Source organism: Oncorhynchus mykiss, chromosome 2, assembly GCF_013265735.2.
Source record: "Oncorhynchus mykiss isolate Arlee chromosome 2, USDA_OmykA_1.1, whole genome shotgun sequence".
Classification (NCBI taxonomy): domain Eukaryota; kingdom Metazoa; phylum Chordata; class Actinopteri; order Salmoniformes; family Salmonidae; genus Oncorhynchus; species Oncorhynchus mykiss.
This window is the reverse complement of record NC_048566.1, coordinates 95325295-95340294: the sequence shown is the minus strand read 5'-3', so window position 1 is coordinate 95340294 and position 15000 is coordinate 95325295. Positions and strand designations below refer to the sequence as shown.

At 42.0% G+C, this 15000-nt stretch overlaps 1 protein-coding gene across 7 annotated transcripts in view; it reads right to left on the bottom strand.

Annotated features, from left to right (window-relative positions):
- LOC110502458 (coiled-coil domain-containing protein 136) overlaps positions 1–15000 on the bottom strand; it is a 63254-nt gene that overhangs the window by 19580 nt on the left and 28674 nt on the right. For all 7 annotated transcript variants that reach the window (XR_005039147.1, XM_036959988.1, XM_036959999.1 and 4 more), the window contains 2 exons: positions 4891–5033; positions 3547–3700 (listed from right to left, as the gene is read on the bottom strand). Coding sequence is in view for 6 of the 7 variants with exons in the window: in XM_036959988.1 (XP_036815883.1) it covers positions 3547–3700; positions 4891–5033 (297 nt within the window). In the remaining variant the exon portion in view is untranslated. The remainder of the gene's footprint in view (positions 1–3546; positions 3701–4890; positions 5034–15000) is intronic.

Here is a 15000-nt window from a genome sequence, read left to right as displayed (position 1 = left end):
CAGCCCAACTGGAGAGCCTGTCAGTCACAGACAAGCCCAACTGGAGAGCCTGTCAGTCACAGACCAGCCCAACTGGAGAGCCTGTCAGTCACAGACCGGCCCAACTGGAGAGCCTGTCAGTCACAGACAAGCCCAACTGGAGAGCCTGTCAGTCACAGACCAGCCCAACTGGAGAGCCTGTCAGTCACAGACCGGCCCAACTGGAGAGCCTGTCAGTCACAGACCAGCCCAACTGGAGAGCCTGTCAGTCACAGACCGGCCCAACTGGAGAGCCTGTCAGTCACAGACCATCCCAACTGGAGAGCCTGTCAGTCACAGACCAGCCCAACTGGAGAGCCTGTCAGTCACAGACCAGCCCAACTGGAGAGCCTGTCAGTCACAGACCAGCCCAACTGGAGAGCCTGTCAGTCACAGACCAGCCCAAATGGAGAGCCTGTCAGTCACAGACCAGCCCAAATGGAGAGCCTGTCAGTCACAGACCAGCCCAAATGGAGAGCCTGTCAGTCACATACCAGCCCAACTGGAGAGCCTGTCAGTATCAGACCAGCCCAAATGGAGAGCCTGTCAGTCACAGACCAGCCCAACTGGAGAGCCTGTCAGTATCAGACCAGCCCAAATGGAGAGCCTGTCAGTCACAGACCAGCCCAACTGGAGAGCCTGCTAGAGTAGACAACTGAGACTGAACTCAGCACGCATTGAGCTGAGTGTGGTCATTATGTCCTCAGTACTAAGGTCTTAATGTGTTCACTATGTCCTCAGTACTAAGGTCTTAATGTGTTCACTATGTCCTCAGTACTAAGGCCTTAGTGTGTTCACTATGTCCTCAGGACTAAGGCCTTAATGTGTTCACTATGTCCTCAGTACTAAGGTCTTAATGTGTTCACTATGTCCTCAGTACTAAGGCCTTAGTGTATTCACTATGTCCTCAGTACTAAGGTCTTAGTGTGTTCACTATGTCCTCAGTACTAAGGTCTTAGTGTGTTCACTATGTCCTCAGTACTAAGGTCTTAGTGTGTTCACTATGTCCTCAGTACTAAGGTATTAGTGTGTTCACTATGTCCTTAGTACTAAGGCCTTAGTGTGTTCACTATGTCCTCAGTACTAAGGTCTTAATGTATTCACTATGTCCTCAGTACTAAGGTCTTAGTGTGTTTACTATGTCCTCAGTACTAAGGTCTTAATGTGTTCACTATGTCCTCAGTACTAAGGTCTTAATGTGTTCACTATGTCCTCAGTACTAAGGTCTTAGTGTGTTCACTATGTCCTCAGTACTAAGGTCTTAGTGTGTTCACTATGTCCTCAGTACTAAGGTCTTAGTGTGTTCACTATGTCCTCAGTACTAAGGTCTTAGTGTGTTCACTATGTCCTTAGTACTAAGGCCTTAGTGTGTTCACTATGTCCTCAGTACTAAGGTCTTAATGTATTCACTATGTCCTCAGTACTAAGGTCTTAGTGTGTTTACTATGTCCTCAGTACTAAGGTCTTAATGTGTTCACTATGTCCTCAGTACTAAGGTCTTAATGTGTTCACTATGTCCTCAGTACTAAGGTCTTAGTGTGTTCACTATGTCCTCAGTACTAAGGCCTTAATGTGTTCACTATGTCCTCAGTACTAAGGCCTTAGTGTGTTCACTATGTCCTCAGTACTAAGGCCTTAATGTGTTCACTATGTCCTCAGTACTAAGGTGTTAGTGTGGTCGCTATGTCCTCAGTACTAAGGTCTTAGTGTGTTCACTATGTCCTCAGTACTAAGGCCTTAATGTGTTCACTATGTCCTCAGTACTAAGGTCTTAGTGTGTTCACTATGTCCTCAGTACTAAGGTCTTAGTGTGTTCACTATGTCCTCAGTACTAAGGTCTTAGTGTGTTCGCTATGTCCTCAGTACTAAGGTCTTAATGTGTTCACTATGTCCTCAGTACTAAGGTCTTAATGTGTTCACTATGTCCTCAGTACTAAGGTCTTAGTGTGTTCACTATGTCCTCAGTACTAAGGTCTTAGTGTGTTCACTATGTCCTCAGTACTAAGGTCTTAGTGTGTTCACTATGTCCTCAGTACTAAGGTCTTAGTGTGTTCACTATGTCCTTAGTACTAAGGCCTTAGTGTGTTCACTATGTCCTCAGTACTAAGGTCTTAATGTATTCACTATGTCCTCAGTACTAAGGTCTTAGTGTGTTTACTATGTCCTCAGTACTAAGGTCTTAATGTGTTCACTATGTCCTCAGTACTAAGGTCTTAATGTGTTCACTATGTCCTCAGTACTAAGGTCTTAGTGTGTTCACTATGTCCTCAGTACTAAGGCCTTAATGTGTTCACTATGTCCTCAGTACTAAGGCCTTAGTGTGTTCACTATGTCCTCAGTACTAAGGCCTTAATGTGTTCACTATGTCCTCAGTACTAAGGTGTTAGTGTGGTCGCTATGTCCTCAGTACTAAGGTCTTAGTGTGTTCACTATGTCCTCAGTACTAAGGCCTTAATGTGTTCACTATGTCCTCAGTACTAAGGTCTTAGTGTGTTCACTATGTCCTCAGTACTAAGGTCTTAGTGTGTTCACTATGTCCTCAGTACTAAGGTCTTAATGTGTTCACTATGTCCTCAGTACTAAGGTCTTAATGTGTTCACTATGTCCTCAGTACTAAGGTCTTAGTGTGTTCACTATGTCCTCAGTACTAAGGTCTTAGTGTGTTCACTATGTCCTCAGTACTAAGGTCTTAGTGTGTTCACTATGTCCTCAGTACTAAGGTCTTAGTGTGTTCACTATGTCCTTAGTACTAAGGCCTTAGTGTGTTCACTATGTCCTCAGTACTAAGGTCTTAATGTATTCACTATGTCCTCAGTACTAAGGTCTTAGTGTGTTTACTATGTCCTCAGTACTAAGGTCTTAATGTGTTCACTATGTCCTCAGTACTAAGGTCTTAATGTGTTCACTATGTCCTCAGTACTAAGGTCTTAGTGTGTTCACTATGTCCTCAGTACTAAGGCCTTAATGTGTTCACTATGTCCTCAGTACTAAGGCCTTAGTGTGTTCACTATGTCCTCAGTACTAAGGCCTTAATGTGTTCACTATGTCCTCAGTACTAAGGTGTTAGTGTGGTCGCTATGTCCTCAGTACTAAGGTCTTAGTGTGTTCACTATGTCCTCAGTACTAAGGCCTTAATGTGTTCACTATGTCCTCAGTACTAAGGTCTTAGTGTGTTCACTATGTCCTCAGTACTAAGGTCTTAGTGTGTTCACTATGTCCTCAGTACTAATGTCTTAGTGTGTTTACTATGTCCTCAGTACTAAGGTCTTAGTGTGTTCATTATGTCCTCGGTACTAAGGTCTTAGTCAGTTTGACTATCTCATCATTTCCAGAACGATGATGCAGCTCTCTATTCAGGGACGATGAGGAACTGATCCTGTCTGAGATAAACATTTACAAAGAACCGAGGACAGACCTAGAGACTAGTCTCTCACTGGCGATCTCAGGGGAGATAGCGTGACCGTCGCATGCCACTGCTAATGCACCACAGATAACTAGCTAGTGGTTTCACGTGGACTTCTCGCTTACCCTGCAGCTCGTGGAAAGCCTCCTGGTGTTTGTTGGATATCTCCCGGGCCCCTTCTAACTCCAGGAGGAGCTGCAGCACCTGACTCCTCAACTTCTCCAGCTCCTGCTCCTCAGACAGAGGCTCCAGCTGCTCCCTCCTACCCTTCTCCTCCTCCTAGTTATATAGAGAAATATACAGTGTTATAAACTGGGTGGTTCGAGCCCTGAATGCTGATTGGTTGAAAGTCATGGTATATCAGACCGTATACCACGGCTATGACAAAACATTTATTTCTACTGCTTTAATTGAGTTGGTAACCAGTTTATAATAGCAATAAGGCACCTCGGGTGTATGTGATATATGGCCAACATACCACGGCTAGGGGCTGTTCGTAAGCACGACGCAACGCGGAGTGCCTGGATACAGCTCTTAGCCGTGGTACCCTCTCGGGCCTTATTGGTTAATCAGATTGGTAAGAAGTAAGTAAGCCTTGTCTGAGCTAGAAAGACCCATAGTTAGACAGGTATTTTGTTAATCCCTGAGGAGAAATGTCCTTTAAAAAAGCAGCAGATTAAAATTCAAGGGTAAAAGATATACATTAAATATACATGAAATATACATTAAGCTATAGATTAAGATATAGATTAAAACAAGAGTAAAATATATACAGTACAAGGCTAAAAACTGGATACAAAGTCAAGAGCCATATAGTGTTAGAAACATGCCAGATGATTATAAACCACCAAAATATAACATCAATGAATACCATCCTAAAACAGCATCAATAAATAAAATCGCTCCTCTACCTCCTCCTAATCCTCCCTCTTCTCCTCCTTCTTCTCCTCTACCTCCTCTACCTCCTCCTCCTCTACTACCTCTACCTCCTCTACCTCCTCCTCCTCCTCTACCTCCACTACCTCCTCCTCCTCCCCCTCCTCCTCTACCTCTACCTCCTCTACCTCCTCTACCTCCTCCTCCTCCTCTTCCTCCTCCCCCTCCTCCTCTACCTCTACCTCCTCCCCCTCCCCCTCCCCCTCCCCCTCCCCCTCCCCCTCTACCTCTACCTCTACCTCCTCTACCTCATCCTCCTCCTCTACCTCCTTTACCTCCTCTACCTCTACCTCTACCTCCTCTACCTCCTCCTCCTCCCCCTCCTCCTCTACCTCTACCTCCTCTACCTCCTCTATCTCATCCTCCTCCTCCTCCTCCCCATCCTCCTCTACCTCTACCTCCTCCCCCTCCCCCTCTACCTCTACTTCTACCTCCTCTACCTCCTCCTCCTCTCCCTCTACCTCCTCTACCTCCTCCTCCTCTACCTCCTCTACCTCCTCCTCTACCTCCTCCTCTACCTCCTCCTCCTCTACCTCCTCCTCCTCCTGATATCTGTCCATCGTCTCCTTTTCGTTATTCTCCTCCAGTACTCCTCTCTCCTTGGCGGTGATCTCGTTGTCCATATTGGGGCTCAGGCTGGGGCTGCTATGTGGTTTCAGATCTTCACAGGGCTCATCTGAGAAGGAAAGAATACAGAATTATACCATGGTTAAAAACAGAATTATAGATGGTTAAAAACATATAGTCTACCATGGAAACACAACACCTCTTCAGACCACTCAGCTATAAATTCTCAGGTGCTTTTTATTTTAAGAGCCAGTTTCCCAGACACAGATTGGAATAAAAAGCACTTTGAATGAAGAATCTCCATTGTTTTCTAGTCAAGGAGTATCTACAGGCTTAATCTAATCTTGCTCCTGGAAACCAGGCCTAAGGCTATTATCGTATGTTTACTTTCATAAGAACTGCTTCAGAGATGTCTCTGGGCCTGTGCAGCATACAAGAGCGCCATCTAGTGGAAATACTCATAAAGTGCAACAGAAATCCATGGCTCAACGTCTGTTTTCACAGAGCATGTAGTTTGTTCATACTGACACAAATGGTATAATACAGGAGGGCAAATAACTAATTTTGAATCATTAATACATCATTTTTAAGTGTTTTCATAATTTGTAAATAACTATTTTTACTAACCTTTACAAATGTGGGAGTTATGATTAATACCTGGTGAGCAAACTTTGCAAATTCCATAAAATGTTTATTACTGAACGTTAATAGAATGTGGTTTTTGAGACTGGATGTAACATTGGTCAGGAAAAAATGTCACTATACAAGATAGAGCTCCAATGTAGTGCACTTAGAGCTCCAATGTAGTGCACTTAGAGCTCCAATGTAGTGCACTTAGAGCTCCAATGTAGTGCACTTAGAGCTCCAATGTTAGTGCACTTAGAGCTCCAATGTAGTGCACTTAGAGCTCCAATGTTAGTGCACTTAGAGCTCCAATGTAGTGCACTTAGAGCTCCAATGTAGTGCACTTAGAGCTCCAATGTAGTGCACTTAGAGCTCCAATGTAGTGCACTTAGAGCTCCAATGTTAGTGCACTTAGAGCTCCAATGTAGTGCACTTAGAGCTCCAATGTTAGTGCACTTAGAGCTCCAATGTAGTGCACTTAGAGCTCCAATGTTAGTGCACTTAGAGCTCCAATGTAGTGCACTTAGAGCTCCAATGTAGTGCACTTAGAGCTCCAATGTTAGTGCACTTAGAGCTCCAATGTAGTGCACTTAGAGCTCCAATGTTAGTGCACTTAGAGCTCCAATGTAGTGCACTTAGAGCTCCAATGTTAGTGCACTTAGAGCTCCAATGTAGTGCACTTAGAGCTCCAATGTTAGTGCACTTAGAGCTCCAATGTAGTGCACTTAGAGCTCCAATGTAGTGCACTTAGAGCTCCAATGTTAGTGCACTTAGAGCTCCAATGTAGTGCACTTAGAGCTCCAATGTAGTGCACTTAGAGCTCCAATGTTAGTGCACTTAGAGCTCCAATGTTAGTGCACTGACATTTACTAAACAAGACAACAAGTCAACCTCTCAACCTGCTTACAAAGCTTTCTGAATACCATGAAACAGTGTGATTTATAAATTCAGTCACATGGAATTAATTTACAAAGACATCCATGCATGTCAGCGTTGGAAACATTGTAACCTAGCTAGCGAACAAAGCTCAGAATTTCTCCCTCTCTCCAGAAGGTGGCGTTAGAGTAAGCTACAGTCATGATTGTTTTGCTGCCCCAGAGACCCAAACACTGATATTTTAATAAAAGCTAAGGTGATACAAGAGAGCAAAACAGTGACATTCCCCCTTTTTCTCTATGTATTGGACCTTCTTTTCTTCCTGCTAAAAGAAAAACATTCATTGAGCTAGTGATTAGCTACAGTCAGGACAGCGGAGGGAGGGAGGGAGGGAGGGAGGGAGGGAGGGAGGGAGGGAGGGAGGGAGGGAGGGAGGGTCAGCATGTCTAAGAAGTTACAGTGAGTCACCGCTCAGCGATGTGCCTCAGTATCATAACACCACACTGAAATAACACCCCGTTCACACACTGAAATAACACCACTCTGAAACTACTGTTCTGACTAGAGACACTGAAATGTGATAAAACACCACCAACTCACAACAGCTGTTCTTACCGTCAACATTGTTTCAGTGAGCTACTGAACTAAGAGCAACTTGAAGCAAACCCAAACGCTTATAAATTAACGCTACCATGTCAACACATGGGGATTGTCTTTCAGACAGCCTATGATAGCCTATCAGGAAATAGGAATATTTATCACTACTACAGATTGACATTATCCTACACACACACACACACACACACACACACACACACACACACACACACACACACACACACACACACACACACACACACACACACACACAGTATTAAAGCACTCCTCCAATATTGAGAGAGCGAAAGAAAGAAAGAAAGAAAAGAAAGAAAGAAAGAAAGAAAGGAAGGAAGGAAGTAAGGAAGGAAGGAAAGAAGGAAGGAAGGAAGGAAGTAAGGAAGGAAGGAAGGAAGGAAGGAAGGAAGGAAGGAAGGAAGGAAGGAAGGAAGGAAGGAAGGAAGGAAGGAAGGAAGGAAGGAAGGAAGGAAGGAAGGAAGGAAGGAAAGAAAGAGGTCAAGAAAGAGAGAGAGAGAGAGAGAGAGAGAAAGCGAGAGAAAGAAAGAGAGAGAGAGAGAGAGAGAGAGAGAGAGAGAAAGCGAGAGAAAGAAAGCGAGAGAAAGAGAGAGAGACAGAGGGAGACAGAGAGAGAGAGAGAGAGAGAGGAGAGATTGCATACAGATGGGTGCAAAACAGCACAACCTGTAACCAAAATATCGAAACAATCTTAGATAACTTTCTGCATTCCACATTCACTATATATTCATTCCACATTCACTATATATTCATTCCACATTCACTATATATTCATTCCACATTCACTATATATTCATTCCACATTCACTATATATTCATTCCACATTCACTATATATTCATTCCACATTCACTATATATTCATTCCACATTCACTCACAGCAGTACAAAACATAAACTATATATTCATTCCACATTCACTATATATTCATTCCACATTCACTATATATTCATTCCACATTCACTAAATATTCATTCCACATCACTATATATTCATTCCACATTCACTATATATTCATTCCACATTCACTATATATTCATTCCACATTCACTATATATTCATTCCACATTCACTCACAGCAGTACAAAACATCAACTATATATTCATTCCACATTCACTATATATTCATTCCACATTCACTATATATTCATTCCACATTCACTATATATTCATTCCACATTCATTATATATTCAGACCACATTCACTCACAGTAAAGAAGGCATCAATCTAGCAGTAAAAAAAAGCACAGAGACCCAAATAATGGTGAATTACGCCTTCATTACTGTGAGACTTTAAAACTCTAGAAACGTAACACTCAGAACCAATTGAGACACTAATTGAGGAGTCCATAAACACAAACAACTTCTGGAAAAATTGGAAAAAAACGAAAAAAATCGTAACAAGAGGAATTATCGGTACAAAATGGTGACATATGGACAACCCATTTTAAAACCCTCTACAACACCGTTCAAATTGACACAAACGCAGAACAACGGCAAATTCATGAGAAGTTGAATGGATTAGAAAAAGCTATAAAGGACAATCAACATCCACTGGACTCCCCAATTACTGACCAGGAGCTCTATAAGAAACTAAACTATTACTGACCAGGAGCTCTATAAGAAACTAAACTATTACTGACCAGGAGCTCTATAAGACACTAAACTATTACTGACCAGGAGCTCTATAAGAAACTAAACAATTACTGACCAGGAGCTCTATAAGAAACTAAACTATTACTGACCAGGAGCTCTATAAGACACTAAACTATTACTGACCAGGAGCTCTATCAGAAACTAAACAATTACTGACCAGGAGCTCTATAAGAAACTAAACAATTACTGACCAGGAGCTCTATAAGAAACTAAACAATTACTGACCAGGAGCTCTATAAGAAACTAAACAATTACTGACCAGGAGCTCTATCAGAAACTAAACAATTACTGACCAGGAGCTCTATCAGAAACTAAACAATTACTGACCAGGAGCTCTATAAGAAACTAAACAATTACTGACCAGGAGCTCTATAAGAAACTAAACTATTACTGACCAGGAGCTCTATCAGAAACTAAACAATTACTGACCAGGAGCTCTATAAGAAACTAAACTATTACTGACCAGGAGCTCTATAAGACACTAAACTATTACTGACCAGGAGCTCTATCAGAAACTAAACAATTACTGACCAGGAGCTCTATAAGAAACTAAACTATTACTGACCAGGAGCTCTATCAGAAACTAAACAATTACTGACCAGGAGCTCTATAAGAAACTAAACAATTACTGACCAGGAGCTCTATAAGAAACTAAACAATTACTGACCAGGAGCTCTATCAGAAACTAAACAATTACTGACCAGGAGCTCTATAAGAAACTAAACAATTACTGACCAGGAGCTCTATAAGAAACTAAACTATTACTGACCAGGAGCTCTAGAAGAAACTAAACTATTACTGACCAGGAGCTCTAGAAGAAACTAAACTATTACTGACCAGGAGCTCTATAAGAAACTTCAGGCTCTCAAATATAAAAAGGCATGCAGACCTGATGGCATCCTAAATGAGATGCTCAAACTCACTAGTGCAAAATTTCAATTGGCCATATTAAAACTGTTTAATTTGATCCTGAGTGTAGGTTATTTCCCTGACATCTGGAATCAAGGACTCATAATCCCAATCTTTAAGAACGGAGACAAATTTGACCCGAACAATTACAGAGTCATTTGTGTGAACAGTAACCTGGGGAAGGTTTTCTGTAGTTGTATCGGCAGACTCAGTAGCCTCGGTTTTTCGGATGACTGCCTTGCCTGGTTCACCAATTACTTTGCAGACAGAGTTCAGTGTGTCAAATCGGAGGGCATGCTGTCCGGTCCTCTGGCAGTCTCTATGGGGGTGCCACAGGGTTCAATTCTCGGGCCGACTCTTTTCTCTGTATATATCAATGATGTTTCTCATGCTGCGGGCGATTCCCTGATCCACCTCTACGCAGACGACACCATTCTATATACTTCCGGCCCGTCCTTGGACACTGTGCTATCTAACCTCCAAACGAGCTTCAATGCCATACAGCACTCCTTCCGTGGCCTCCAACTGCTCTTAAACGCTAGTAAAACCAAATGCATGCTTTTCAACCGTTCGCTGCCTGCACCCGCACGCCTGACCAGCATCACCACCCTGGATGGTTCCGACCTTGAATATGTGGACATCTATAAGTACCTAGGTGTCTGGCTAGACTCTAAACTCTCCTTCCAGACCCATATCAAACATCTCCAATCGAAAATCAAATCAAGAGTCGGCTTTCTATTCCGCAACAAAGCCTCCTTCACTCACGCCGCCAAACTTACCCTAGTAAAACTGACTATCCTACCGATCCTCGACTTCGGCGATGTCATCTACAAAATTGCTTCCAACACTCTACTCAGCAAACTGGATGCAGTTTATCACAGTGCCATCCGTTTTGTCACTAAAGCACCTTATACCACCCACCACTGCGACTTGTATGCTCTAGTCGGCTGGCCCTCGCTACATATTCGTCGCCAGACCCACTGGCTCCAGGTCATCTACAAGTCCATGCTAGGTAAAGCTCCGCCTTATCTCAGTTCACTGGTTACGATGGCAACACCCATCCGTAGCACGCGCTCCAGCAGGTGTATCTCACTGATCATCCCTAAAGCCAACACCTCATTTGGCCGCCTTTCGTTCCAGTTCTCTGCTGCCTGTGATTGGAACGAATTGCAAAAATCGCTGAAGTTGGAGACTTTTATCTCCCTCACCAACTTCAAACATCTGCTATCTGAGCAGCTAACCGATCGCTGCAGCTGTACATAGTCTATTGGTAAATAGCCCACCCATTTTCACCTACCTCATCCCCATACTGTTTTTATTTATTTATTTTTCTGCTCTTTTGCACACCAATATCTCTATCTCTACCTTTACATAACCATCTGATCATTTATCACTCCAGTGTTAATCTGCATAATTGTAATTATTTGCCTACCTTCTCATGCCTTTTGCACACAATGTATATATAGACTCCCCTTTTTTCTACTGTGTTATTGACTTGTTAATTGTTTACTCCATGTGTAACTCTGTGTTGTCTGTTCACACTGCTATGCCTTATCTTGGCCAGGTCGCAGTTGCAAATGAGAACTTGTTCTCAACTAGCCTACCTGGTTAAATAAAGGTGAAATAAAATTAAAAAAATAAAAATAAAATAGTTTTATAAATGTAAGATTTCTAAACTTCCTTAATAAGCACAATGAGTAAAAGCCAACTTGGATTTATACCAAAACATCGCGCGACTGGTCATATTTACACCCTACACACCCTGACAGATAAACATGTCCACCAAAAATAATACCAAAATATACGCTTGCTTTATCGAATTCCAAAAAGCATTTGATTCTATTTGGCATACAGGACTGTTCTACAAAGTTATTGAAAGTGGTGTAGGGGGTAAAACATATGACATAATTAAATCCATGTATACTGGCAATACGTGCAGCATTAAAACTGTCAAGAAAAGAACAGAATTCTTTAACCTGGGGCGGGGCCTTCGCCAGGGTTGTCATCTGAGCCCTGCACTCTTCAATATTTACATCAACGAATTGACCACTATTCTAGAAAAATCCTCAGCCCGTGGTGTTAGTCTCCACAATTCAGAGGTTAAATACCTACTCTTCAAAGATGACCTATGCCTGCTGTCACCGACAGCACATGGCCTACAGCAGAGCCTGGACCTGCTAAAATAAGGCTAAAAATAATGATTATCCAGAGAAGATCCAGATCTCAGGGAATTAGACCAAAGTTCTCAATTGGTACAAAATATATAGAGTACTGTACACACACTACATTTACTTAGGTTTAAAAATAAGCTCAACTGGACACCTTAATGAGGCAGTGAATGAACTGAGAGAGAAAGCACGCAGGGCATTCTACACCATTAAAAAGCCAATTCAAATTGAAATACCTAAAAATTTGGCTTAAACTAATTTAATGTGTCATTGAACCAATTGCACTTTATGCCAGCGATGTGTGGGGTCCACTTGCAAAACAAGATTTCATCAAATGGGACAAACACCCCATTTAAACCCTGCATGCTGAGTTCTGTAAGATTCTCCTACATGTCCAGAGGAAAACTACAAACAACGCATGCAGGGCAGAATTAGGCCAATAGCCACGAACAATAAAAACTCCAAAAAGAGCAATTAAGTTTTGGAAACATCTAAAATACAGTGACCCCCTCATATCATTACCAAGCCCTGCAAAGCCAAGAGCTGAGCAAAGAAAAGAGTCCCCTCATCCAGCTGGTCCTGGGGCTGAGTTCACAAAATTGTTCTACTTACACACTGAAGCCTCAGGACCAGAACATACAATCATTCAGAATAAACCAAATTACAACACAGTCAAAACAAAACTCAATTTCTTATTAGGAAACACAAAGCAAAATGCAGTGCTATCTGGCCCTAAATCGACAGTACACCGTGCCTAACTATTTGACCATGGTTACTGATCAAAACCTTAGAAAAACTTTGACAAAGTACAGGCTGAGTGAGCACAGCCTTGCCATTGAGAAGGGTAGACACAGGAAAATCTGGCTCCCTGTAGAGGAAAGGCTGTGCAACCACTGTACAACAGCAGAACCTGAGACGGAGCTAGAAAATTGAAAATTTCTTAAAATAATGCCCCCAAACCCTTATTCAAGGTTTCAAAGACCTCTCTGATGAGAGTAGGCTACCCGTGCTGTTGGGGGAGGACGCAGAGAGCTGTGGGTTGGCAGCGCACTACATTGCTGCCTGCCAAAAGATGAGGGACAGTGTCTGACAGAACAATCAACCTGCACATGTCCTCTATGTGTGCTTATTGTTATTGTTCAATGTATGGTTATTTTGACCCTTGATTATTGTTGTTACTGTTGTCCCGTTGACAATTTTGATTCTTATTATTTTCATATTGTAAATTGAATTGAGAGGTCTGGGGTCCGCTCACCAACCAAGACTTCACAAAATGGGACAAACACCAAATTGAGACTCTGCATGCAGAATTCTGCAAAAATATCCTCCGTGTACAACGTAAAACGCAGAATTAGGCCGATACCCACTAATTATCAAAATCCAGAAAAGAGCCATTCAATTCTATAACCACCTAAAAGGAAGCAATTCCCAAACCTTCCATAACAAAGCCATCACCTACAGAGAGATGAACCTGGAGAAGAGTCCCCTAAGTAAGCTGGTCCTGGGGCTCTGTTCACAAACACAAACACACCCCACAGAGCCCCAGGACAACAGCACAATTAGACCCAACCAAATCATGAGAAAACAAAAAGATAATTACTTGACACATTGGACAGAATTAACAAAAAAACTGAGCAAACTAGAATGCTATTTGGCCTTAAACAGAGAGTACACAGTGGCAGAATACCTGATCACTGTGACTGACCCCAAATTAAGGAAAGCTTTGACTATGTACAGACTCAGTGAGCATAGCCTTGCTATTGAGAAAGGCCGCCGTAGGCAGACATGGCTCTCAAGAGAAGACAGGCTATGTGCTCACTGCCCACAAAATGAGGTGGAAACTGAGCTGCACTTCCTAACCTCCTGCCCAATGTATGACCATATTAGAGAAACATATTTCCCTCAGCTTACACAGATCCACAAATAATTCTAAAACAAATCCAATTTTGATAAGCTCCCATATCTACTGGGTGAAATCCCACAGTGTGGGATTTGTGACCTGTTGATTTGTGATCAATTTTGATAAGCTCCCATATCTACTGGGTGAAATCCCACAGCAGCAGGATTTGTGACCTGTTGCCACAAGAAAAGGGCAACCAGTGAAGAACAAACACCATTGTAAATACAACCCATATTTATGCTTATTTATTTTACTTGTGTACTTTAACCATTTGTACATCGTTACAACACTGTATATATATATATATATATATATGACATTTGTACTGTCTTGAAACTTCTGTATGTGTAATGTTTACTGTTAATTTCTATTGTTAATTTCACTTTTGTATATTATCTACCTCACTTGCTTTGGCAATGTTAACACATGTTTCCCATGCCAATAAAGCCCCTTGAATTTAATTGAATTGAGAGAGAGAGAGAGAGAGAGAGAGAGAGAGAGAGAGAGAGAGAGAAAGAGAGAGAGCGCGAGAGAGTAGAAGAGAGGAGAAAGCCGCATGGGACAGAGAGTAAAACATTAGATCTAGTTAATTGGTAGTGACGTTCACATGTTCTACAGTAGCCCAGCGGGCCCAATCTCACAGCTCAGGGGAAACATGTACCCTTCATGACATGTTCCATATACCATCACAGTATACCATATATACATACACCATACACCATTCCACATACCATCACAGTATAGAGCTACATTCATATTCATGTGACTTCACCGGAAGGCTAAACAAAACAATAAATCCTACTCGTAATAGTGTTCATGTATCTAAAAAAGTCTGTTAGCTTATTAAGGCCTGCAAGGGTTTTGGTGCATGTGCGTTGGGTGAGAGTGTCTCATTAAAGTTTGATGCTGTTGTAATGAGTTAGTAATGAAGAGGAGTAAAAGAGGAAGGAGAGAGAGAGCATCAGTCACATCCTGTCCCACTGGTACCTAGCTAGCTAAAATACACTTGCTAAGTATTTATATATGAATCCAGGGCCAGGGATTCTATCCGATCACGTACAGTTGAAGTCAGAAGTTTACATACACCTTAGACAAATACATTTAAACTCAGTTTTTCACAATTTAATCGTAGAAAAATTCCCTGTCTTAGGTCAGTTAGGATCACCAGTTTATTTTAAGAATGTGAAATGTCAGAGTAATAGTAGAGAGAATGATTTATTTCAGCTTTTGTTTCTTTCATCACATTCCCAGTGGGTCAGAAGTTTACATACACTCAATTCGTTTTTGGTAGCATTGCCTTTAAATGGTTTA